We start from the raw sequence: 27,796 nt of genomic DNA, 5'->3' as shown, positions 1-27,796 counted from the left end.
GAACTATCTTGGAACTCTCCTGCCTCTGTCTCCAACTTTTGGGATTAAAGGCGGGTGCCACCACACCCAGTATAGAGGTTTGGTTTTTGTTTTGTTGCTGTTGTTTAGGGTTTTCTTTTCCTATTTCATATGTACAAGTGTTTTGTCTGCATGTATGTATGTGCACAGCATTTGTCCCTGCAGAGCCCAAAGAAGCACACCAGATCCCCATAACTAGTTGCAGATGTGGGAATTAGGAAGTGAACCTGGTCCTCTTAACGACTACATCAGCTCTCCAGCTCGCGGTGTATCTTTTTAAAATGCCATTCCTTGGACCCGGGCTCAATTCCCAGCACCCACATGGCAGCTCACAACTGTCTGAAGATCAGTTCCAGGGGATCTGATACCTTCACACCAATGCACATAAAATACAGTTAAATAAACCATAAAAATATTTTTAAAAAAATAAAAAATAAAGTGCCATTCCAACTGAATGTGGTTCTAGCCCTGGAACCCAGAGATCGGCCTGCCTATGCCTCCTGAGCGCTGGGACTAAAGGCGTGCGACACCACACCTGGCTCACACAATCCTTTTTAACTGGCTGTCATTGCACTTTAACTTCACTGCAGCAGGGTGTCTAGTCTTTCTCTAGACTAGTTCACCTTCCTCTAGTTTCATATTTTATTATCTTCAGGTTTTTCTTCCAGTCATCCCTCCAAGGTAGAACAAATTAAAATATCTTACAATTCTCTCAAACAGCTAACTTGCACAACACACAAAGCATTTACTCTAAACTCTGCTGATTAGTTTCAAAGTGATGCATGTTATATTAAATTCATGCCTAAGTCCAAGCTTCTTATCTAGTATAGACAATCTAGTACAGGTGCTAGAGGAAACTCAAGCACTCTACACTCCTCCATGGAGCAGTCACACGGCTAAGTGCTCTGCAAATCACTTATGATTTTATAAACACATACAAAATGAAGATGCCCCAGGAGAGCGGATACGGTCTTTCTTGGAAGTCTCCCGAAACTACCCAAAGCTGCTTTTCCTGGGAGTCCCTCCACTCTTGTATTTCCAGAGTACTTTGAGGGGAAAAAGCAAGCTTTCATGCTCCATCACTGCTGCTGCCTGCTAATCTGACTCTCTTACTAGATTACACTTAATCAAACAGGGATTATCCACAATTATATCCTTGTCTCTGGTTTAAAAAAAAATCCATCCAATTGAATAGTAACCTGGCCTCCACAGGATGTACATATGCATGCCAATACACACACAGAGAAAGAGAGAAAATAAATAAATTCATGCCGATTGGAATCTTCTTTTGACTCAAAATATAAAAAAAAAATCACAAAAATAACAAAATTTCTTAAATGCTTGGTATAAACTGCACAGTCAGAAGAATGAACCTGTCTTATTGGTGTAGAAGGGATCTTCACTGAAAATTCTTTGTATTGCACTGAATTTTTCAAAATCCTACATAAGAGTTAGGGCACATTACAAAACTTGAACATATAATATATAGCATGAAAAAAATAACATTTTATATAAATACAGTAACAAATGACCACAGATTAAAAAGCTACACAAAACCTGGCTGATGGCCACAATATCAGTACTCAGAAGCCAAAGTCAGGGAATTACAGGTTCCAGAGCCACCTAGGCTGCTTTTGAGGAGAATGTGGGATATGATCCCACAGCACGAAGGAAAGACCAGAAAGCATAAAACTACACAAACTAGCCAAAATGTCTAATTCTATCCTAATTCTTTTGGACTTACTGATTAAAGGTGGGAGCTTTACTTACATAGACTCTCCATGCATGCCTCCCCCAAAGTACTGAAGTTATAAAACTGAAAAGGATGGTGAAGAATTCTAACTACAATGGCAGCTAGACAATCCTATTTCTAAACTTATAAAGGGCAATACGGCGATATCAGTTTAAATACCTTGAAAAATTAATATGACAAAACAATTTCAAAACAAAACAAAAATTCCACAAAAAGGATGAAGTTTGTTTTGTACTGGCTAACTACTTCTGGGCATGGGGTGGATATACCTAGTGTGTGTTTTGATTTTAGTTTCTGTATTTCTGTGAATTTTTGTGAAACAGAGAGATAGAGAACATATAGTGGAGGGGGTAGGGAGGCTTTTCCTTTTTTAAAAGAGAGAGATAAAAAACATAAAATTAGAATGATCTGGGAGGAGTTAGGGAAGGAAAAAAGAATGATCAAGATGTATTATATGAAATATATATATCAATTATTTATTTTTGTACACAAATTTCAAGTTAATAATCTATCTGAAGAAACTCTCAACCTACAAAATACACTCATACTAATTATTATGTCCAGTTTTGGTAAGAGGAAACCAGTAAAAATAATTATCTTTTAAATCACTAAAAGCAATCTTGTAACAACAAAGACAGATGAAAAGGAAGCCAGGTATAGCCGTGTATACCATTGATCTCAACATTCAGAAGGCAGAGGCAGGAGGATCTCTGTTTAAATCGAGACCAGCCTGCTCTACATAGTGAGTTCAAAACCAGCCAGAATAAAACCAGTGAGAGTAAAAGGGTGGATACATACGTGAAAATGAAGAGGCCAAGTCTTAAAATTATTTATATTAACTCTTTCTCACCAAGCTCCCCAGCCTTCCCTTCTAGAAAATCTCCTTGTGTTAACTGCAGATCCCCAGAAACCCTTTCTACAAGTGACTCCCACTGACCACCCTGGGCTGGAATCCAGAGAGGAGAGCTACTTCCCTTCCTTTCCTCCATACGCTCTCTCCAGAATTATTTAATTTTTAATTTTTTTATTTCACTTACGAAGGTATGAAAATATTCTCAAAATAAAATGAATATAAGAGAAAAAGGAAACAATTACATTTTTAAGTTATTTATGTATATGAGTGCTTACACACACACACACACACACACACACACACACACACACACACACCAGGTGCATGTAGAGTTTGATCAAGGAAGCCAAAAGTGGGCATCATAAACCCAGAAGCTGATATTAGAGATAGCTGTGAACTACGATGTGGGTCCTGGAAACTGAAGCTGGATCCTCTGAAAGAGCAACAAATGCTCTTAATTGCCAAGCCATCTGTACAGCCCTGAAAATTTCATTTTAATAAACAGTACAGTTCTGCTTCCTAATTTTGCTTAATTTATATTAAGATGCTTATTTTGCTTGCTTAAGATACTATGTTAGGTTTATAAGCATTGCTTTGAAACATAACATTCAAATTCAATTAAAAATCAAAATTTAGACTCAAAAACGTGAGAACAGTGCTAATCAGGGGGAAAGTGTTGAGCCCTGTCTTTAGAAAAAGAAACATTATTAAAAAGGAAAGCTAAGACTCAGGGACAGCTGCAGAAGGAGGCAGAAGATTATCAAGCCAGAGGAACTGGATGCCTGCTGTAAACGGTCTTCTAGATACGCTGGGGAAACTGCATACAAGAGGTCTTGACAGACAGCTGCCGACATAACACCTGCATAATGACAACATAAGCTGACACGCCGGTATGGACAGGGAAAATCTCACAAGGCCCTGCCCATAAATGGAAACCCTGCAGGCAATTAATGGCTGCTGAGAGAGAAGGGATCAGTGTTTCCAGGAACAAACCTCCTGATAGGTTATATAATCCCAAGTGTTCAGCCCTAAACATGTATACATCCAACCAACACTAAATGGATTGTGTAAGGTAAAGAGGTGTGTGTGTCTGTGTGTGTGTGTGTATGTGCATATGTGTGCGTGTGATAATTTAAAAAGAGGAGGTCATGAATTTGAAAAAGAGTAGGAGGATATAGGAAGCGTTGTGGGGGAAAAAGAGGAGTAGATATGATGTAAATACAGTACTCACATCTAAAATTCTAAAAATAGAAATTAAATAAAAAGAAAATCTAATTAGTTAACTTCTCTTCCTGGCTAACAACATTTGTCAAGCTAATACACACTTGGTCATATAAGCTATTCATAGTGTCAGAATTGTACCTCGGAAATAGAAATTAAACAGTAATGATCACACGAGAGACCTCTAAGGCTGTCTTCACAGACCCATGCTGCCCCCTTCTGGATCACTTTAGACATTACGTGACAACATAAGTTCCCTAACATACAATAAGTTTTATAAAAGGTTTTTAGCTCACATATCAAAGAAGTCGTGTCCATATGCAGAAGTATACCAGTGGTACTAATTATTTATTAGTTTTCCAGATAGTCTACTCTAAATGGATATACTAACAAAAAGCAGCTATGACAATTTAATCATCCATTTAATAAGAAATATTAGGTTCATATTTACCAAAAACAAAACAAATAAAATCTACATTTTAAAAAGCAACATTCTCAGCCAGATAGTGGTGGCACACACCTTTAATCCCAACACTCAGGAGCCAGAGTCAGGCAGATCTCTGAGTTCAAGGCCAGCCTAGTCTACAAGAGCTAGTTCCAGGACAAGCACCAAAACTACACAGAGAAACCCTGTCTTGAAAAACCAAAAAAAGGCACATTCTCTGTGGATGACAGTTGTGTGGCTTGGGCAATCTGTGGGGTCACTGGCAGTGAGACAAGGATTTATCCCTAGTGCATGAACTGGCTTTTTGGAGCCCATTCTCTTTGGAGGGATACCTTGCTCATACTAGATATAGCGGGGAGAGCCTTAGTCCTGTCTCAAATTGATATGCCATACTTAGTTGACTTAAATGGGAAGCTTTATGCTCTCTGAGGAGTGGATGGAGGTGGGCAGGGGGGGGGGGGAAGGCAGGGGGGCAGGAGGAGGGGAGGAGTGGGAACTGGGACTGTTATGTAAAATGAGAAAAAGATTGTTTAAATAAATAATAGCCACATTCTTTGTTCTAATCCATACTTTCCCCTTTACTTCCAAAAGCAAACCATAGTCTAAACTTGGTACTTATCCTTTCATTTCAATTTTTATTCGTGTACTATCGATGCATGTATCTGGATTATCCAAATACACAGTGTGGATTGAGTAGAAGTGTTAACACATGATCATGTACAGAAACATTCTAAATTCAACAACCCCCTTCAACTGATAACCAACCAAGGAGACGTGGAAAGTACAAGCAAAGATATCTACTACTCGTCAAGTAGGAAATATTCTACTGGGTTACTCGTGTTGTTAGCCTTGTAGCTTTATATTGCTGCTAATGCTGTCCATATATATATATATATTTTTTTTTTTTTACTTTACAGTGTCCTTTATGGCATGAACCAGGAATGCAACGTGTTTACACAAACACAAAACAATTGTATATCAGCATCTTTACAATATTAAAGGAGTCATATACAAGTCTACAGGCATTATATACAAGGGGGTGCCTGCCAGGGCACCCCCTCCATCAGTTCTCTGCAGTCCCTCCACGTGGGAGGAGCTAGGGAAGATGTGACAAGGCCAGGGTGTCCATCTTTTGGGCCTGTCTGGGAGACAGTGGGTCTGTGAGGACCTCTCAGAACCAGTCCTTGTTGGGATTCGGGGTTAAGAGCACTGGGTAAGCTTGGGTCTGTGCCTTACTGACAGGCTAGTTCAGTACATTTAGTTAAAACTCAGTGTGCGTGAGTATGGGAAAATTGGAGCTGGGGCCAATAGTGGCTTCCTGAGCAGGGGACCCAGAGATGGATGGTGACAGATGGGTCCCTGGGTAGACGGGCCCATTCCTGAGATAAGCCATGGCCCCACGCTGACTGGATGCGTGGAGACTTCTCCGGGAACCCAGACGTGAGCAGTCAGTTGGGACTGGACGCTCCTGGGCATTAGCGGGTCAGGTGTGCACCAAGGATGGCCTGGGACACAGGTGGCAGCAGAGTGTCTCAGATAACAGTCACGGAGTCACTTAGCCCCCCACAGCCCTGCCTCTAGGGGGTCCCGTGCCATCTCTGGCAGCACCATCACCTGCCACATCTGTCCCCACTGCCCCAGCTCAGCAGGGACCTGGGCCCGAGTGCCGGCAGCCCATCCTTTGCTAGGCTTGCTGAACAATTGTCCATATACTTTCTTAAGGGAAATGTTTTTATGAAGTACTCCTGGTATTTTAGAATTCTTTTGTTCTTTTCATATTTTTTCCAAAATCTAGTTCCTTTCTCTATCAGTAACCTATGTGAGAACAAAAAGTTTCAGGTCTTGGTAAGTATGGATGCTGGAATTTATAAGAAAAAGAAGTCACTGAACAGCACAGGAGGCAAAGTAAGCTGATGGGGGGTATCAGAGCATTCTCAAGTGACCCACAGTCCTGATGAGAGAGGGCGAGAAGCCATCTTCCACCGCGACACCTGGGTGTTAGTAAGAGCTGCCTTTCCTCTCCCCTCTCCTCTCCCTCAGATTCCACAGACATCTAGAGCACCCTTGTGTTCCCTTCACCTAGATTTTAGATGTCAATAATTCAACCTTGGGCAGCTGCTCAAATCTGGAAAACATTCAATTGTTATTCATTCTGCATTGCTTAGATTTCTCAGTTGTCGAAAGAAAATGAATCTGAGACTCACAGATCTAGAGCGTTAGAGCACAGCATTCGAAAGGGCTAGAAAGATGGCGCAGTGGGCAAGAGCACTTGCTGCACAATCCTGAGGACCCGAGTTTGGATTTTTGAAAAAAAGATATCAAAAAAATATATAGCCCAAGATAAAGTAAGGAAAGAATGGAAAATGAATGCATCTTAACTGTCCGCTGAGACAAGTGCCAGTGAGGAAAGGGGAGAGAGCTGTTAGACCTTGTTCCATTATGATGACGGCTGTCTATCTGGTAAGTAGAACCTCTGAGTTCTTCATCCCTATCTAAGCCTGAACACTTTGTTTAGTTCTTTATCATAGCAATGTTTCCTTTTTCCTGCTGATAATCACAGTTAAAATAAATTACATCCGTAAGTTCCTAAACACACTGCATCTACCAAGTGAACACTCACTGCCATTCTGATTAGAGGGACTCAAAATTCATGGTATTAGAAAAAAATCTTCTGGGATTTTTAAATTGCTCTGAAACAAAATTTTTCAATTAATTCACGCAGCACGCTCCAAACTGCCACTAGAGACATGTTATGAGAGTTTTGTTGACTCTTATATTTCCTTTAAATCCCCGTGGATTCCATTTACATGCCTAATAGCAAAACCCCCCTCCACTGTAGAGAAATCATCTAAGAAAAAGCAACTTACACTACAGTTTTCAGGTGGGACCAGAAGTTGCGTGATCTCACCACCATGAACACAGAAGATATGTTTCATTTCTCCAGAAAATATGTCCCAAATTATGACGGAAAAATCCACACCTCCAGATATCAGGTATCTTTGGTCATAGCGAGCCGAGACCTGATGAGGGTACAGCAAACATGTAACTTTGTTCCGATGGCCACGGAGAGTTCTGTGAGGGGGCCAACCTGTGAAAGAGGTTGGGGATTCAAAATTGGAAGATTAAAGTCTCAGAACGCTTCAACCAGCAAGCATAAACACTGGAAGAGTCATACCTATACTTCTAGGACTAGTCTGTGAAGCTCAGTAGCTACTACTTACCCAAGACTAACTGGCCCTTAAAACAGAGCTAGTCTATGCCCAAATGTGCTAAACATGTCAAATTGTCATAATAGTCTAAGGAATTATTACAAAAGAAAAATATAAAATAGTTCAATAAAATTATCATATTAATTAAAAGTACAAATGAAAATAATGTTGCTATATTGGGTTAAATAACATATTATAGTAGTTAATTCCCCATGTCATATTTAATATTTCATCAAATATACATTAAACTACCAACTAGACTAACAACTATACCAGTGGGTTTTATATTCTCAACATCACGGTTACAATGTCCTCAAAGCACAGTGGACAGAGCTAGACCCCCAGAATACCTCTTCGGAGCATGTGTTCCCCTTGCAACAGCTGCACTATAGCTGTTTGGGTGGCAGGCACAATAATTATGCTTCCGTCTTCCCGGCCACAAACAAGCCGTCCATGAGCTGGTATGTAGACGCTCGCAGTCACTTTAAGAGGTTCATTGCTGTTGGGAATCACACTTAGCTGATCTATGATCCCAGCAGGACAAGGCTTCAGTTTGTCAAATGCCTCTTGCAAACTAATACAAGTTGTCGTTTTTAGTCCTGTAGAGGTTTGGTGTCATATAAAATAAATATATATATATTAAAAAATAGCATTAAATACATAACATTAACTGATTCAGTAATGTAAAAGTTACTTTCATCAAATATAAATCTTAGAAGAGAATTATATTTTCAATTTTGTTATGATTCAAAATGTTATAATGAAAGAATTATGTATTTAATGCACAAGATTTACTATTACCTTCAGCACCTTCCTGTTTATCAGCTATGTCTGAAATGTTCCAAATATTTAACCGTCCAGAAGAATCGCCCTGAATTAATAGTTTATGCAAATATTCCTTGCATCCATAGAAGAACCGAGTAACAGGAGGACAAATTACCAACTGCCGGGAAAAAAAAAATTCAAGTCTCTTTAGTTGTATTTAGAATCAAATATTTTGACAGTAACGTGCTCAGAAAAAGGTATTCAATTATTTGATTCATATCCCAGTTCTGAAAGTGTTTAAGAATGATTATTCAATATATTTGCATGTAATTTAATAGCATTACTATTCATGTCACCTGCACTACAGCATAAACAGAAAAGGAATGAAAAGCTGTATTTATAGCCTTTCTCTAAACTACTCTTGAGAGTCTTTTATTCAACTTTATAAAAACTGGTTACCAACCACAGGGTAATTTACTTAGTTATTTTTAAATAATTAATTTAGAAATTAGGTCATTCTTAATCAAAAAGAAGTCTCTACTTAAAAGATCAAAAACAAAGAGTTCTACACAAAAGCAACACAACATGAGCTCAGCAGATTGAATTTATACAAGCATACATATGCAACAATGATAATCCAGGAAGAGGAAGTCATGAATGAAGATAAGAAGGAGCAAAGGGATGTGGGAGACGCTGGAGGTGGGAAAGCATGAGGTAGAAACGATGCAAATATAGTACTCATGCATAAAATTGTAAATATAATAAATATTAAAATAAAATATATCACTAAAAGAAAACAATTCACTAATCCTATCTTTCCTGCCCACTGCTACGTCACAAAGAATAATTGCATTTCTGTGCACCATATGAGTACCTGGTGCCTGTGGAGGCCAGAAAAGGGCACCAGATCCTTGGAACTAGAGTTACAGATGGTTGTGAGATGCCATGCAGATGGTAAAAATCACATCCAGATCCTCTAAAGAGAAGCCAGTGCTCTAAAGAGCTAAGCTATTTCTCCAGACCACACATCTTACAAAATAAAAAGTCCGTAGCATTTAATTGGCCACATTTACATAACTAATTTTAGCAAACAGAATTTTAGCATAAAAATTATAATAAATAAAATTCAGTTTCAAAATTATAGTTAACAAATAATCTAGTTGTAGTATTTGGTTGCATCATAAAAAGTACTAGACTCTAGAAACTAGTAATATTAAACACAGCCAAGTATTTAGCTTTATTTAAATAGTAATAACTTTAATTAAAAACTACATGGTTAAAGGGAATTGCTATAGCAGCCATAACCACAAATATCATATTTTAGTGAATCAATGTCTCTCACCATATTATACACACATTTCAATTTAAAATACACTAGCATACAGTAGAGAGGTGACACTTGAAGAAAACTTATTTGATGGTTAATGGTTATCAACTCAACAGGATCTAGACTCAGGAAAGATGGAGCCTCTGAACACATGGGTAAAGGATCTTCCAGATGGTTAGCTGAAGTGAGAAGACCCATCCTGAGTGTGGTCAGCACTCATGGGCTGGGTCAGGAGTGAATAAAGCAGAGGGCAAGCTATGCACCAACATTTCTGGTCACAGAAGCAATGTAGCCAGCTGCCTTACATGACTGTAACTAAGATGTCCCATCATGATGGACGCATCCTCAAATTATAAGACAAAGTGAACTCTTCTTCCTTTTGTGAAGTATTTTGTCATAGCAACTATTTTGTTTTATTAATGTAGGCTTTTCATATACATCACTAGCACTTAGTTTAGCTGGAAGTGACTCACTGAGCTTGACAGTAGCAAGTAGGAGTTCAAGAAATAGAAAGCAAATAATTTATACAGGATATTAAAATACACCTAGATGTACAAATTCTATATTCAAAATATTCATAGAAAAAATCCATTCCCCTCTCTTATCCTCTATTCTCCTTTGGTGGGTGGGACATAAGGTTCAAAATGATGAGCTCATCGTTCCTACAATCTCCATTGATGTGTGGGACATAAGGTTCAGAATGATAAAAATGGAACCCAGAACCAGAACAAAACCTTAGAAACCTTATAGAAAACCTTCCTCCCCAAACAAAGCTTCTTTCTTACTACTCCCAGAGACCAGAGTGGAAAATTCAGTATAAGTATGACTGCATTTCCTTTTTTTATGTTTATGAGTCTTTTGCCTGCATCTGAATTTGTGTACCACATGCACACCTGCTGCCCATAGAGACCAGGAAGGGGTACTGGTTCCCCGAGAATCACAGTTAGTTTCAGTTGGGAGCCACCCTGTGGGTCTCTGGAAGAGCAACAAATGACCTTAATCACTGAGCCATTGCTCCAATATAAACAGACAGTACAAAGGCTTTCTAAAAACAGTTTCTATTTTAATACAGAAAATATTCGGTTTTCAGCTTTAATATCCAGTTATTTGACGCACTAGTTGATTTTGGAGAGAGAGTAACCAATGCATGACAAAGCATTAGTACAAAAGTACTAGTAAGTACTAGCACGTAATTATCCTTGCCCTTCAACAACTGTCTTCACCGTGTTTTAACTGTCAATATAAATTTTATAAAAAGCCAATTCCAATACATAATCAAGATAAGATCAGTTGTATTCTTAGATAAAGGCAGGTACTATTTAACAGTTATATTACATAGTTTTAAAATCTGAAATTTTTGAAATGTGTTTACAATTGACCACACCAAAAGTTTTTGCAAATTTTATTGAATCTTGCCAATGTCTAGACACCATCGATATAACCATCAATTATAAATGATACCTGAAGAACTTTACCTCTTTATCTTTTTGATCCAAGAGACTATGCTGCACAGGAGGAATTAAATTTTCAACTGCCTTCCCCACATCACTGCGGAATGAATCACTGGCTGGAAGACAACTGAAAGAGGAAAAGAGGGGACCCACTGAAAATGCTGATAGCAGGGCCAGGCACGGTGGCGCACGCCTTTAGTCCAGCTCTTGGAGGCAGAGACAGGCAGGTACGTGTGTTCGAGGACAGCCTCATCTAGATAATGAGTCAAAACTACACAGTGAGGCACTCTCTCTGTCTGTCTCTCTCTCGCAGACACACATGAAATAAATTATGTGAAATATAAACACACATAAAATAAATAAGAGTTTATTAGAATCGACAAGAATGGTATTTGTAAGCTTAATTTAACTTAATAACTTAAAACAATTCTTTGAGGGTTCATGAGATATCTCACAAGTAAGAGAGCTTGCTGGGAAGCCTGAAAACCTGAGTTTGATCCTGGGAACCTACCTATGGAAAGAGCGAACGGATGTCCATGACTTCTCTGTGGCCTACACACATGCACAGTGGTATACATGCATACACACATGTGCACACATGCCTACAGTGAATAAATAAATGCAAAAAAACCACTTGGCTTTTTGTGCCTTGAATTTAAATTGGGATTATATACAGACCTTAAGACATTCTGAAGTTAAATATTTACACTATATAAATATTCATTCTTTAGAGTTACAGCTCAAATTGTGAATTCTTTACATTTGACTAAACCTATATATTTCATACCTGGCAGGGAGTTTATAAATATAACTCTGTCCATTTTCAGTCCAGATGATCACTTTGTCTGCAGACACAAAATCCCCTCCAGTCCATGTCTGTCCATTTTCACTGGGACCTGAACAAAGCAGGGAGTAGTCTCCAGCATCAAACACCTAGGAGCAAAAGAAATTCACTTTTCAATTCACTCCAGTTGGTTACAATTTAAATGTGATAAAATAGCATTTAACCTGAAAGAAAACTTCTGCAAATATATTTAACAAACTTAGGCTTTTACAGTAAGACTCGGTAGATGAGGACATTGTCTCAGTGAGATCTAGAGCAGTCATCTTCAACAGATCCCACCTATGGGTGACCTCTGGCTGTGGTGGAATAGCTGGCTCTGAGGTCCAGGGCCAGAGCTGCCCCTGCCCTCCACCACCTGCAGCACTCGGGAGAGTGGCCCCCTATACCTCACCTGGGCAACACAGCAGAGCTAACCCTGAAGGTGTAGGTGTGGGAAAAGTGATTCTGGGGATGCGAGTAGCCCTGCCCCTTGCTCACCACTGCCAGGGGTGAACTGGCCAGGGCAATGCTGGAGAGCTCATAATGGTGGTGAGGGCAGGGTAGAACTGGTGGGCTGAAACCACCCAGGCCCAGAACCAGGCTTATGTGTTTGCCCACCCCAACCAGAAAAAGTTCCAGTGAGGGCCTAACATCGACGGCATAGCAGAGACCAGGGGTCTCGAACCAGACCACTGATTCTTTGTGATAAACTCCTGCAGTAAAAATGTATGGATAAAGGGTTTACTGCATGACTCGCTGTGTCACACAGAAACTTCCATGATGAGATTTTCCCCTTCTTCCTTTTCTTTTTCCTCTTAAATTTTATTGGGGGGGGGGTGGAAAGACAGGTGGAATCAGGAAGCATGATGTCAAACACATGAAGAACAAAATTTTTTAAAATGCACTGGATGCTCTTCCAGAGGACCTGAGTCCAATTCCCAGCACCCACATGACAGTTCAAAACCATCTGTTAACTCCAGTTCTAAGTGATAAAGCACCTCCTTCTGACCTCCATGAGCACCATGCATGCACATGGTAGGTACACAGATATACATGCAGCCAAAACATTCATATGCCAAAAATAAATACTTTTTAAGTTAGGAAAAGCAACTATTCCCACCATGGTAGGCGGCTTCTTGGATGTGCCCACCTAACACCCTCCTCCCTTCAGACAGTTTCTAGGGGTTATTTTGTGTCCCTAGAATGCAGCTAAAAGCATGAGCCCTCAACTCTAAAATTAAGAGTGTCTTAAATTCCCTTTTCTTGCTCACTTACTGTGCGAGAAGCCTGCTAGCATGCTGGGAGCTGCTCTGGTAGGAGAGACATCCTCCAAAGCTGAACTTGCAAATGAGATCCAAGTCCCAAAGGACACAGTGATGTCAGCCTGTGAAAGATGCTGAACGGGAAGTGCCCAGCTAAGTTAGGCCCTGAATCCCCACCCACAAAACCGGGCAAGGATAATTTCTACTGTTTTAATGCAAGTTTTGGGGAAATTTGTTAGACAGGTTTAAATACTAGCATACTTTTCTGATAGTAAACCAGCATAATCCCTAACTAAACTCTAAATATTTGTCCTTATCCTTCATCAAAGAAGCTTCTCTTTACAACAGATGGAAACCACTACAGAAAACCACTACCAATCAAAATGCAGTTATGGAGTCTAGTCCGAATGAAAACCTCTAGAAAAAAACTCCCTCGTCTAAGGCTCGGGGATCATTGCAGAGGGGGCTGGGTAGAGAGACTGTGAGAGCCAGAGGAACGGGGAATTTGCTTTGAGATTGTGTTTCCTGGAAATGCAAAAAGCTACATCATAAAGTCTCACCAACATAACTGCTAAACATGAGCTGACCAAAGACAAAAACAACAGACATGTTAACATGGATGGAAAAAAGCCCACATGACCTCAACCCTACTCAAAGTACTACAGGCACCTAAGGAGTGCGAGAGCTGGGAAAGAAACAGTCTTCCCAGAGAAAGGCATACCCATTCACTATCCAATACCATGGTCAGCCCTGGACATATACATACAAGCAAGGTTATGCAGACTGAGCAGGCTGTGTTTGTGTCTTTAGGAATAGTATATAACAAAATGTAACAAAAATTAATGAAAAAGGAGGCCATAAATGTAAAAGAAAGCACGGAGGAATATATGGGAAACTTTGGAGGGAGGAAAAGGAAGGGGATGATGTAATTTTATTTAAAAAAATCACAAAAAATAAACAATTTTTTAAAATACATGTAAAGCTTTGAAAAATTGCTAAGTCCAGAACAAAGCACAATGGCTCATTTTCTATTATTAAAGACAAGCAGTGTAGAAGAAACCTCTTCCTCTCATTATTAGCTGTAAACTTTCAATTTGAAGAAGCCAGGTGATAAATGTATTATTCAGGTTCAGTAACACACTATGAAGATAAATGTCCATTCTACAGAGACCTAATTATCACCAATAGCTGAAATAGTAACAAAAAGTAGAAATTAAGACCAACAAAACATAGTCCTTAAACCATTCATTGCAGGTGCAGGAGTAGAGCAACAAAAAAACAACTACGTGGAATTAAGCCCCAATTCCTCCAAAAACATCAGAACCCAACAGGAGTTCCAAATGACTGTCCTTGGGGTAATCTTTGAAAATGTGGTACACGAGACTTCATCAGGAAGGATAAAAGGACAACTTCACATTATCTACTCAACTTACCCGCCAGTATTTGGAGCACACAACCAAGAGTGACCTCTGTGTGAATGAACAGAAGGAGATGCTTTGGCAATTCTGACAATAAATTGGTTTTGATTCCTCCTCAAATATTGGCTCAGTATCCTGGAAAAAAAGACTCATAAAATCTCAAGAATAACATGTATTAAATAATTAAAGTCATCACAAAATGATAAAGATATCACCAGGGAACAAGAGTAACATGTGATGCGTTCGTTCATCATTTTAGATCCTCAGAAAAAGCCCTGGCAGTAAAAGCTACAAAGATGTACTCTTAAAAACAGCTGGGCAGCCGCACAGTGGTGGCGCACGCCTTTAATCCCAGCACTCAGGAGGCAGAGGCAGGCGGATCTCTGTGAGTTACAGGCCAGCCTGGTCTACAGAGTTAAGTTCCAGGATACAGAATCCTCTCTCAGAGAAAAGGGGGAAAAAAGAGCTAGGCAAAAATGTCTTTTCTACAAAGTTACCAATATTTAAGCCCTGATGGTGAGTCAGAAAACATCTTTACTGGAAATGGCAGAGGATGGGATTCTGCAGCAATCCTATGGTTGTATATACTTGAATTAATAAAAAAAAACAAAAATGATCAAGTCCTCCCCCAGTTTTCTCCAAGATCAAAAGCTAATATTTCCCTAGCTGAAGTGAATGGTACCAGTATTGTCAGAAAATTGATCTAGGCCACAGTACCATGAAATAAGACTAACAGATAGATGTATATGCTTTTTTGACGGTGTTGGTGTTTCTTTTTTTGTTTTGTTTTTTTGTTTTTTGTTTGTTTGTTTTTTTTTTTCGAGACAGGTTTTCTCTGTGGCTTTGGAGCCTTTCTGGAACTAGCTCTGTAGACCAGGCTGGTCTCAAGTGCTGGGATTCAAGGCGTGCGCCACCACCGCCCGGCCCGGTGTTGGTGTTTGAACATGAAATGTCTCCACAGGCTCAATGTTAAACCCTACTGCCCACCCTGCGCTGACATACTTGAAGGCTTTGGACACTTTAGGTGATGTGCATGCTTACAAAGTTGGTCACTGCAGGCATGCCTTTGGAAATATACCTGACCCCAAGTCCCTTCCTTACTCTCTCCCAGCTGCCATGAGGTGCACAGGGTTCCCCCCCCACACCCGCACACTCCTGCAGCGATGACTCTCACTATTGGCCAGTCATGCCAAGGACTCCACTGAAATCTCTGAAACCGTAAACTAAAGTAGGTCCTTCTTCCCTCAGAGTGCTTATGTCGGCTATTCTGTCACTAATTTGTAGGGGGTGGGGGTGCAAGAGTAACTAAAATGAGTGGTTTACTTATTTCATTCAAGAAAGCTACCTTCTAACTTTTAATTTAAACAAAAGCAGGAGGAAAACACCTATTATATTTCTCTACTTCATATTCTGGATGATATGTTTCTATTATTCCAATTGAAACACTTTTTCCTTTAAAAGAAACTAAGTTTAGGAATACCTGATTACTAAAGGTTTAAATTATACAGTAAGAAAGAAATCACTGTCCATCTCACCTGCATGCCACCAGTTTCAGAGGTGACAATCCACACCTTCAGGATGCCTGTCACAGACAGCGCTACCACAGTGTCCTCTAAAACAGGAAGAGACAAGAAGCCCACATTAATCATAGCATGCTCCCTTCTAGCATTAAACAGCCTGCTCCCACAAACTTAAACAACAAGTAGGAAGCATAATCCTCTGTGCTCAGTGTTGACATTATTGTTGTCTTCTGGAAAAAAAAATGCTTTTCCTCGTTAATATTTACTGATTATAACCACACAGTTACAGAAACTCATCAAATTTTATCTCCACTCTTTTCATCCTCTTCCATGAGAAATGGTACCTCTCGGCAAGAGACAAAGCCAGGATGCAGACAAACACACATGCAGCTACGGGTCTCATCACCACCATACTCCTGACCATGCAAACTCACCCTCACTTAAGAAAACCATCCATACAAGCGACAGCATCCCAGAGTCTAGGGATCCATCACAAAGTGAAGACACTCTAATGCTGGTGAGCATAAATACTAATCCAGCTGAAACTACTTTGTGGGCTAGTTCACAAATTATTGGAACGAGTATCTCTTGAATACAAGAATATAACCAAAACTGTTCACTTTGACAATCTGTAGAACTTCACAGTAAAGTAGACAGTAGTTGAGCTGCCAAAGGGTATAGTACACTGACCTTGTGTCCGCTGAGGGCGGATAAGGCTCATGGAGCTAATCCAGTCTGGCGATATCTTTGATACCAAAGAATACAGCACCTCAAGGCTGGTGGCATCCACAACGAGGATTTCAGGGTAATGTCCATGGCATAAAAGCCTTCCTTCTTGCTGATTTCCAACAGTGAATTGATAGAACTAGACTCAAATTTTAAAAAATATTATTTGTTGATGTACTGCTTTAGTTCGGCTACTTGATTAACATGCATTCATTAAACATGATATTCCCCTAAACACTAAATTATTTTAGGAATTTTATATGGGTACATCCATGTCAGATTATACTAATCCTCTCCAATATTTAAGAAAAATATTCCTTTCTTCATGTTACATACTCACTTTTGAACTCTCATGAGGCAAAAATAAAAAATCATTTTCTTATCTTCATCTCTAGCCTTCAAAGCAACTTTTATAATTTTCATGGGGATGTATATGGCTCATTTTTGGTTTCATGTTTTGGCTTTGTTTGGTTGGGATTTTTTATTTAGTTGGTTGTGGTGGTTTTTTGTTTGTTTGTTTGTTTGTTTGTTTTCAAGACAGGATTTCCCTGTAGCTTTGGAGCCTGTCCTGGAACTAGCTCTTGTACCCAGGCTAGCCTCAAACTCACAAGAGATCCGCGTGCCTCTGCCTCCCGAGTGTTGAGATTAAAGGTGTGTGCCACCACCGTCAGGCTGTTTGTTTTGTTTTTGATATGGGGTCAGAACACAGCGTAGTTCTGGCTGGCCTGGAACTCTGGACTTACAACATCTGACACGGTGTCATATTCACAGAGATCTACCTGTCTCTGCCACCACAGTACCAGGATCCAGCCCGTTCTTCCCCCCCCATACAATCTGGGAAGTGGGGCTTTTTGCTTAATTATTCAATACCTGTACAAGAAAGAGTACAACTTTTCAATGCATAAACATTAGCAAAGGACAGCTTAACTAAGTGCGAAGGTTAAACCACAACTCTAAAGGTGAAGTCAGAGGCTAGTAACACGCAGACAGCACAAGGGAGTGCCTCCAGCTCCTAGAAGGTTGATCCAAAAAAAATGAAGTACACAAAGGAAGGTTCCTGGACCACTTGACACTTGTGAGTACAGGGTTCGGCGGGGGGGGGGGGTCATGTAGAAAGAGAGTTCAGAGAAGAGAACTTTCCTGACAGCAGGGATATTTCATTAGAATTGGCTGGCAAAAGACCTCCACCCTTTATGCAATGTTATATTCCCAAACAATTTTCTGAATACTAATTTAGTATTTAAGACACTTTGATATTGGGAAGGAGGGTGTCTAAAATTACATCCTGAAGTTTTTTGAGCATTAAAAAAAGATGTCTCTAGTATTCCCTGGACATGATACAGACATTTTGTTCATCAACGCTCAGCAACTGTGGTTGCCTGTACAGAACCTGCATAAGGCCATACCATCCAACTTTCCAGCATGAGTGGATGAAGGATTCACAAGGCCCCACACCAACTGATGGGGAGCTACGGAGGGAGGGTGAGCTAGTTTTCTCCAGTGACTAGGCCTCTGACAGGCTGTCAAGGCCCAAGTAGTCAGCCCTATGCCCATGCCCATATAGGCAACACTAACTGGATTTGGTAGAAACAATAATAATTATGGAACAAGAATTTAAGAGGTGGGTGGGGAAGGGAACACAAGAGAACTTGGGAGTGGAGAAGTATGATGAAAATGGATTAAACTCATGTATGAAATTCTCAAAATATATTAAAATGAAATGTTATAATAATCACTTAGCAATATTTCCTGTAATTACAGTAAGTTCAGAAAGTGCAAATGTCAGCAAGGGTTATCTCTGTATACATAAAAACAGTCCTTGCCAATGTAATGCCACACACCTTTAATGCCAGTACTTGAGAGGCAAAGGCAGTTTGCCTGTAAGTTTGTGGCCAACTGGTTCTACATAGTGAATTCCAGAAAAGTCAGGGCTATGTAGAGAGGTCCTGTCTCAATACTAACAATAAATAGCCCTTTTCTGGATCTGAGTAGAGAGCACAGAATAAACTGCCATAATCCTCATGAATCAGTCAAAAGGCATCTTCTATTATATATGACTGTTAATCTAAACACAGAAGATCTTGTACAAGACTAGATTTCTCACTGGCCTGAAGCTCAGAATAGGATAGGCTGGCTGGCCAATGAGTCCCAAGGCTCCACCAGGCTACACACCACTGGAACAGCAAGCATGTACCACCACACCCACCTTTTTATAGAGGTTCAAGGGCTCAATCCCAGGTCTTCACAAGAATTTTACTGACTAGCCGGGCAGTGGTGGTACAGGCCTTTAATCCCAGCACTCGGGAGGCAGAGGCAGATCTTTGTGAATTTGAGGCCAAAAAGAATCTTACTGACTATACTATCTCCCCAACCCAATATGATTTTCAAATAAAAAATATATGACCTTAAAACACTGATGAAAAAAAATGTATAGGTTCTTGCCACCGGGGTAAGAGATAGGCAGAAAATCAGTCAATCATCTCCTCCCTATAAACATTTATCATTGACTGTCAGAGCCATATTAGTATGGAAAGTCTTGTTGACAAGTTACAGTACTACTTTGTTGCTGTTGCCTTAGGGAGACTTGGGGGATTCTTTTAGACAGGGTCTCACTCATTATGTTACCCTGGCTAGCCTTCAACTCACTAGGTAAATCAGGCTGGCTTTGAACTCATAGAAATCTGCCATCAGGGTTTCCCTGAGGGTCCATGTGCTAAAGGTTACTGCTGGAAAAACTTTTCACCTAGCGGGGTGTCTTTTCACCATTGATACACCTCTAAAAAGTACTGCAGAATGCCAGGCTCTTCCTCTTCTTCTGCTTGTGGCCACGAGGTAAGTAGTTCTGTTCCACCACTCACTCCCCATTACTGCCACCAGCATCCTGCCACAGCAACCTGCATCGTGGACTGGAAACTCTTAAAACAATGAGCCAAAAGAAACCTGGTCTCTTTCAAGGTAGTTTGACTGAGGAACTTCCACTGGACAGCTGTCTTATACAAGCTCTCCCTTGAGTAACCAGGAGAGCCCAAACCACAGAGGCAGCAGTGATAACTGGCTGGTCTCATCCTTCTCCATAGGTCTCATCCATGCCACGCCTCTTCCCATCTCTCCCATCTTCTGAGGAGTACTTACCATTATAAATTTCTCATATTCCCTCTCTCCAAGATTTTTCATATAAAAATACAGGCTGAATGCTCTAAAGCATGTTTTAATGATGTACTTGTGATAAACAGTGTTGACTCAGCCAAAGAAATCGATACAAACCTGTATGCCGGTGTGGGTGCAAGCTAACTTTGTAAATTCAATACATCTGCCGTCATTCACGTCCCAGAGGCACATCTCTCTATAAAACAAAAGGATTGCTCACTCGGAATCTAATATAGAAAAGTACAGTGGCCTAGAGTTAAGCTTCCATTGAAACTAATATATTACAGGAAGGAAAGTAGCTAATATTCATTATTGCTATTGATCAAATTTTCCATTCCTCTCGCTCACTATCTAATCCCATTTCCAATCTGTCAACACCCCACCTGTGTCTCTATCCTTTTTATAGTAGAACTATATTCCTAGCTCCTCACTGGTTGCTAGAGACTTGTGAGTAGTTCTGTGCAGACCTATAAGGCTCTCTAGAATGTTCCAACTCCTTCACAGAGGTTCCTGATAGTGGCTGCTTCAGCTAGCAGTTGTTCCCTCGTCCTGAAGCTCAAAGCAAGGATAAGGAAGCAGAGCCAGCCCTCGAGTGCTACACAATCGAAGAGATAGCGGTATCTAAACTGCCCTCCTGTGTTATCAGTGCACCGTGCACTTGCAGCATTGCAGGACACCAATCAGCTAACATCAACAGAAACCCAAACGTCCCAGAATACCTCTCCAACTCTTATTTGTGTTAGTTTTATTCCACAAATACCAAAAAAACCCTAAAAATACACTGAAAATTGGACATACTGATATGCCTTGACTTTTAAAGAAATAAGGTACACTTAACAGAAAATATTAATAAAATGTAATGATACTTACTGGAGTTTTTCATTTTGATATCATTGCTACATCTCAAATGATATAAAAATATTTGTGTTGTTTGGTGGCTGTTTTTTTTTAATTTATTTATTAAAGATTTCCGTCTCTTCCCCGCCTCCCATTTCCCTCCCCCTCCCCCAATAAAGTCCCCCTCCCTCCTCAGCCCGAAGAGCAATCAGGGTTCCCTGCCCTGTGGGAAGTCCAAGGAACCCCCACCTCCATCCAGGTCTAGTAAGTTGAGCATCCAAACTGCCTAGGCTCTTACAAAGCCAGTACGTGCAGTAGGATCAGAAACCCATTGCCATTGAGACAGAATCTTACTACTTAGCCCTGGTTGGCCTGGAATTTACTATGTAGTAGAGGTCATGCTGGTTTCTATCTTGCAGCAATCCTCCTGCCTCTCCTCCTGTAGTGCTTACAGGTATGCCAGGCATACACCACCACACCTTGCTAAAACAATTTTCTATCAACATTCTCATTAAACCAAATATTCCTTTAATTGACAACAAATTTTAATTGAAAATTATCCTTTAATTGACAACAAAAGTACTACATTTTACTTGTTGTTATTTCTTCCTGTTCCAAAAGATAAATTCCAACCCAAAAATTATATAAATTTCTACAGTTCTCCAACTTGTTTCAAAAAACCCAAAAATGTTTTTTACAGTTATTCCCCTCTGGGCCCCACAGACACCATTCAGTGGCATGCCTCTCTACCACAGGGGCTGTTCTGAGACAGGGCAGAACGAGCTTCAGCGGCATGACAAGGGCAAAGACTTGGCAGAGCTCCGCCTCCCTCCTGTGACAGCCTGGCATCACCAAGTTTTTAAAAGCCCCAAAGATGCCTGCTGATTCAGTAATGCCATGCAAACTACTGTGTGCTTTTACTTTCATCATATTCTGAATTCCTCAAAAAGCAAAGAAAAGCAATAAAGTATTACAGAAAACCAGTTGTGGAAAAATAGATATCCTTGAACTATAAGTCAAGCCAGGCGTGGCAGCACATGCCTTTAATCCCAGCACTCAGGAGGCAGAGGCAGTTCCAAGACAGCCAGGGCTATGTGGAGAAATCCTGTCTCAAAAAAACAAAAACACAAACAAAACAAAACCTTGTAATTCAAACACCCTCCTTCAGTTTTAGACAGTGCAAGAAAATATTGCAATAGAAAAAAAAAACTTTCCCTAAACTAGTGCAAGTTATAAAGTACAAAAACAAAAAAGTCACATGGCAATCTATAAACATGACTTTAATGTTTATTTTTACCTATATGTTTATGTGTGGTGTGCCATGTGCATGTGGGTGCCCGTAGAGGCAAGAGGATCCCCTCGAGCAGAATTTAAAGATTGTGAGTCGCCTGACATGGATTCTGAGAACTAAATCCAGGTCCTCCGGAAGAGCAGTAAGTGCTATTTAACGCTGCCCTTATAAACACAATTTGTAAGTGTCAAATACATAATACATCCTTTTATTGGGACGGGATCTCATTATGTAGCCCTGGCAAGCCTGGAGTTTTCTTTGTAAACCAGGTTGGTTGTATACCCATAGAGATCTACCTGACCCTGTGACCTAAATGATGGGATTAAAAGTGTACACTACCATACTCAGCCAAAATCAACATTTTTTAAAGACATAGAAAATTTAGGGGGGAAAGGAAAAGCCTGACCAAACATCTGAAAATAAAAAACAAAATATTGAGGGATGGTGGTGGTGCACACCTTTAATCCCAACACCTGGGGGACAGAGGCAGGCAGATCTGTGAGTTCAAGGCCAGCTTAATCTACCGGGAGAGCACCAGGACAACCAGGACTACACAGAGAACCCTGACCCAGAACACGGCTTACCCATTTGCAGATGCGCTCACAGTGTACTGTTTGTCCCCAGAAGCACAAGCTTTTGATAAACAAGTGATCGATGCTGTGTGACCAAATAACAGTGCTCGGGGATTAACCTAGAAAGGAAAAAAAAAAAACGCTGCTATAAATAGCAAATTAAAAATTAAACATGGGGCTGGAGAGATGGGCAGTGATAAAAAGCACATGCCATTCTTTCAGATGACTAGAGATTGGCTCACAACCAAATGCCTGTAACTTCAGTTTCTGATCTCTGTGAATATTAACAGCACATGCACATACACATATACTCCTAAGTCATCCAACAGCACGTGCACATACACACAGAAAGTCACACATATACACATGAGTAAATAATTTTTTTAAAGTTAACCTTTCAATTAGTAATCATGTTAAATACTCAATATCAATATAAAGACACAGATTGAAAAAATAATGCCCAGAACACTGTAAAATGCAGGAGAATAAGGACCTGTGCAATGTGGCAGTAATTTCTGACATATTTCAGGTATATAGCAAACATTCAAATACTCACTTCCAGGTCTACTGAAAGGTCCCAGAGACAGATCTGTCCATCGTGGCATCCAGTTACAATTGTGCCCCCGTCATCCGTTAACAGTATTGATGAAATGCAATGAGTAGGGGCTTTGCGGCCCCAAAGGACAATGGGCAAAACTAGACTGTTTCCTGCCATTGCGTTTTCAAACCTGAAAATGTAATTAGAATGTCAGATATCATATTCTCTCTCAAACACATTATATTGCTTTATTATAAAGTCAACTTACATAATTTGAAAATTGTATTTTCCAAATATCAAATTTTAACCACTTAAAATCTTCTCAATTAAAAATGGCTAATTTATCATAATCACTCCCAAATTAAGAGCTTTAAAAAAATAGGCAAAAGTATTTACTGGAGGCATTCACAATTTTTCATTTTACTAATGAAAGGGTAATAATTTTAATACACATTTATTTATCATGAGTGTGCAAAGCAACTTTAAGTGCACATTTTTTTAACTTTTTATTTAATAATTTTTAAATAAAAAAATACCAATCCAAATTCCCACTCCCTCTCCTCCTCCCAGTCCCCTCCCACTCCCTCCACTCACCCTCCCACAATTTTCTTTCAAGTTCTAAAAGTCTTCTCTCTCAGGTTAGAAGACAAGAAAACGAGGCTTAAGCATTGCCAGTCGAGGCAGAGAACTAGCAAGCCATGATGCTCGAATCCAAATCTGGGCCCAAGTTATCTTCCACGAGTAAAACAATCATTACAAAATTGTACTCAGAAAATGCAGTATATGCCACCTCCCGAGGAGAGTGCACACCTTTAATCCCAGCACTTTGGAGGCAGAGGCAGGAGGATCCCTGAGTCAAGGCCAGCCTGGTCTACAGAACGAGGTCCAGGACAGCCAGGACTATACAAAGAAACCCTGTCTTCAAAAAAAAAAAAAGAAAAAAAAAAAAAAGAAAAAAGAAAAGAAAATGGAGTACACGAAAGACTGTGGACAAAGACTGTAAAGAACTTCCAAATGTCTGAGACTCCTTCTAAGCATAGACTAGAAAACACATTTATTTAATCTCAGTCATTCCTGGCATTCCATAAGTTAAGTACTCTCTCTGCACAGACACGAGGCAGACCTGAAGCAGCGACTGACCCCAGAGCAGCTGACTCCAGAATCTAGGTCTTCCTTACTCTCTTCCACTGTGAGTAAGTGAGGTCTCAAACCTCAGTACATTTCCAAAGTAGTGCAAAATAATAATTCCCTCCCAAAGCAAACAAACAGAAAGGTCTATTTCACTGTGTGCTAAACACTGAATGAATGTGCTTAATGGGAAACTCACTTAACCACATTTACTCCGAAGGTCAAATAGGTTCTTCGTTGCAATGAAACCCAGAGGAAAAATAATTTCCTTTAACCCACTGCATCCCAATCAAAGTCTGTTTCTGATGTGGAGGTTTAAATTAGAAATGATAAGTAAACAGTGTATATCTTTCACAGGAAATCATGAACATAAGAAATCATTGTTTCGCCGGGCAGTGGTGGCGCACACCTTTAATCCCAGCACTCGGGAGGCAGAGGCAGGCGGATCTCTGTGAGTTCGAGACCAGTCTGGTCTACAAGAGCTAGTTCCAGGACAGGCTCCAAAACCACAGAGAAACCCTGTCTCGAAAAACCAAAAAAAAAAAAAAAGAAATCATTGTTTCATATAACAAAATTAAAAAGTATTTGGTAAAGTACTTATAATTGTGTAGTCAAAGACCTAAATAAATATGAGTTCAGAAAGTCTAGACTAAAGAGAACTCTGGAGACCTAGGGAGTCACCTATAGCCTAACACATTATCAACCAACAGAAATTATCTAAAAAGAAAATGAGGAAAGTAAAAAGGAGTGAGGGATATTAAAATGCCTACAATAAACAACCTATATTTTTTATTTTTTTACTGAAAAGTAGAATTACCAATTCGTTTCTCCAAAACATTTTTCTTGTTACAAAAAAGATATACATTTAAAGAAAAACTCAAAAGACACTTATTAATAAAGTCTGCTTGTGCCATATCAGTTTCACAAGCTATCACTTACAATTATTTCCATATTCTTATCAGATACTAGCAAGGAAAGCTAAACTACAAACTGGTTGTAATAAATTCAGAACACTGTGTTCCTGGAAGCATGGCATTCTCAAGAAGGACTTTCTGGAAAAGAGTATTTGGAAGGAGTTCATTTTTCCATGGTGGTAACGTGTACTTTAAATCATATCACCAAAGAAGATTTCTCCCAAGCAAACAAACAAGCTCGAGGCATTGAACCCATCTGAGGATCTCTGGAAGAACACCTTTCCTCTAGATACTCCAGGACCCCCTCAACATGGAACCTACGTTAGAGGCAATGAAAACAGACCTAGGTCTATGGACTCACTCGTAGTAAGTACCTCATAACATTACTTTTCTAAACCCTTAAAAGTCTAATAAAATAAAGCAAAACTTTAGAAAAGCCACCAGAAGTACTAATGCAAAAACATAAACTAAAGGACAATGTGGCTTACAGCACTAAATCATATGAAATACTTCTATGGATATACCTATGGCTATATAACTGATTAACAATGTGAAATGAGCCAAGTGGTGGTGGTAAACCACCCAGCACTTGGGAGGCAGAGGCAGGTGGATCTCTGTAAGGTCGAGGCCAGTCTGGTCTACAGAATAAGTTTCAGAATAGCCAGGACTGTTTCACAGAGAAACCCTGTCTCAGAAAGAAAAAAAGTGAAATGAGCAAATTAGCCCAGATTTAACTGGCTTGAATCATCAGATCACAAGATTGGGAATAGATTTACTCATCAGACCACAAGAATCTAATCTGAACTGATGAGCCAAGACAAAAAATGCTATACCTGGGAATTATCTTAAATGGAAAAAGAAGCCGTATAAATTTAGGGTGTGTTGTTCTTCAATCAATCACCAACATTCAACTAGTCAATTTAACTGTTAATACTCCATCCTCGACATAGCTAACATTATTATCTATTGCTTGAAAGGAATTATATTCCCAAAGATTTTTATAGCAAATCAAAATGAACCAAGCCTCAGGATCCATGGAAACCAAAAGAATTGTATATTCATGAAAAGGCCAAAAGCAAAACTATTACACTAATGAGTAAAATAATCTGTTAGTTTATTAAGTTTAATAGGAATGCTTGAAGAAATTATGTTACTAACTCTCCAAAGCATGTATGTATGCTAACATTTTCTAACTAGTACTTTCAGGGGAAATATTTCAAACTATGGCATTATCTTATAAATAGAAACAATTCAATTCTAGATGCTTCTAGAAACAGAAAATACAGAGCGGGGGCGATGGTTCAGTGGAGAAGGCACTTGTACAAGTGTAAGGGTCTGGAAATGTAATGTACATTGCTTTGTCAAACTGTCACGTGCTGTTTGAGTTTCAAGGGAAGATGGCTCTGGGCTCTGGAAGCAGGATTGACCCTGTCTGTTATTTTATATCCAAGTATGTTTGTCTTAAAGTATTCTCTAAGGCTGCTGTCCCTAATTCTGTGAAAAAGAGGGACTAAAACATAGTGCTCTTTAGAACTGCTCAGGAAGCCCTTTCCAACAGAGGTGACCGTTGTTCATCCCGTGATGTAAAAATGTGAAAATGGAGTCAAAAATTCAGCCATGAGAATTTCATTCATGGAAATAATGTTTAAATATTAGATAGTAACATATATGTATCATGAAAATTCACCCTAAATATTTTTAAATACAGAACTTAATAAATAAGAGTGTTGGATTTCCCCCTCTGTATGCTGTGATCACCATTAATGCATAAAGAAAACTGGCTTGGCCTGATAGGGTAGAATAGAGGTAGGCGGGGACCGAAACTGAATGCTGGGAGAAAAGGGCAGGCAGAGTCAGAGAGAAGCCGCGTAGCCCCACCAGAACCAGATGGAACTTTTCCCGGCAAGCCACAGCCATCTGGTGATATGCAGATTAATAGAAATGGGTTAAATTAATATGTAAGAGTTAGCCAATAAGAAGCTAGAGCTAATGGGCCAAGCATTGATTTTAATTACTATAGTTTCTGTGTGATTATTTCAGAGCTGAGCAGCAGGGAACCAACAAGCGGCCTCCTCCAACATAAGAGTTTTCTTCTTCAGGGTAAACACAATACCGCCATCAGTCACTATTATCACACAGCACCAGCAATATAGTCCATATTTAAATTAAATCAATAATTTGTCTATAAAATGTCTTTCATATTTTTACAAATTAGTACATAAAATACTCAGGTTTTATGCAGTGTATTTGCTTGTAGTGAACTCAAAGTACATGTCCTTCCAAAATCTTATATGGAAGCCCCTGTCACCAGTGACTGCAAAGACAGGATCAATAAGAAGGATATGTTTTGTGAGGTCATAGGAAATGTCTCATGTGACCAGGTTACTGATAAGAAGACACAGCAGTGCTTCTGCTCCCTCTCCCTCACTTTAAGAACAAAGTGAAGCTGCAAACCAAAAGGACAGCCTTCAAGAAAAAGAAGCATCGCCAGGCGGTGGTGGCGCATGCCTTTAATCCCAGTACTCGGGAGGCAGAGGCAGGTGGATCTCTGTGAGTTCGAGGCCAGCCTGTTCTTCTG

The 27,796-nt window shown here is 39.8% G+C and overlaps 1 protein-coding gene across 1 annotated transcript in view; it reads right to left on the bottom strand.

Moving 5' to 3' along the window:
* The window catches only part of Wdr7 (WD repeat domain 7), a 276,473-nt gene that overhangs the window by 238,532 nt on the left and 10,145 nt on the right, over nucleotides 1–27,796 (bottom strand). Inside the window, exons 2-12 of the mRNA XM_005356195.2 lie at nucleotides 23,195–23,366; nucleotides 22,651–22,757; nucleotides 20,056–20,134; nucleotides 16,756–16,930; nucleotides 16,081–16,157; nucleotides 14,561–14,680; nucleotides 11,830–11,975; nucleotides 11,067–11,169; nucleotides 8,301–8,442; nucleotides 7,850–8,098; nucleotides 7,158–7,378 (exon numbers count right to left, since the gene is read on the bottom strand). Of these exons, the coding sequence (XP_005356252.1) occupies nucleotides 7,158–7,378; nucleotides 7,850–8,098; nucleotides 8,301–8,442; nucleotides 11,067–11,169; nucleotides 11,830–11,975; nucleotides 14,561–14,680; nucleotides 16,081–16,157; nucleotides 16,756–16,930; nucleotides 20,056–20,134; nucleotides 22,651–22,757; nucleotides 23,195–23,353 (1,578 nt within the window). The 5' untranslated portion in view covers nucleotides 23,354–23,366. The remainder of the gene's footprint in view (nucleotides 1–7,157; nucleotides 7,379–7,849; nucleotides 8,099–8,300; nucleotides 8,443–11,066; nucleotides 11,170–11,829; nucleotides 11,976–14,560; nucleotides 14,681–16,080; nucleotides 16,158–16,755; nucleotides 16,931–20,055; nucleotides 20,135–22,650; nucleotides 22,758–23,194; nucleotides 23,367–27,796) is intronic.

The sequence above is a fragment of the Microtus ochrogaster genome, chromosome 18 (assembly GCF_000317375.1).
Source record: "Microtus ochrogaster isolate Prairie Vole_2 chromosome 18, MicOch1.0, whole genome shotgun sequence".
NCBI lineage: Eukaryota > Metazoa > Chordata > Mammalia > Rodentia > Cricetidae > Microtus > Microtus ochrogaster.
Note: the sequence above shows the minus strand (reverse complement) of the source record. Positions and strands in the feature narration are given on the sequence as shown.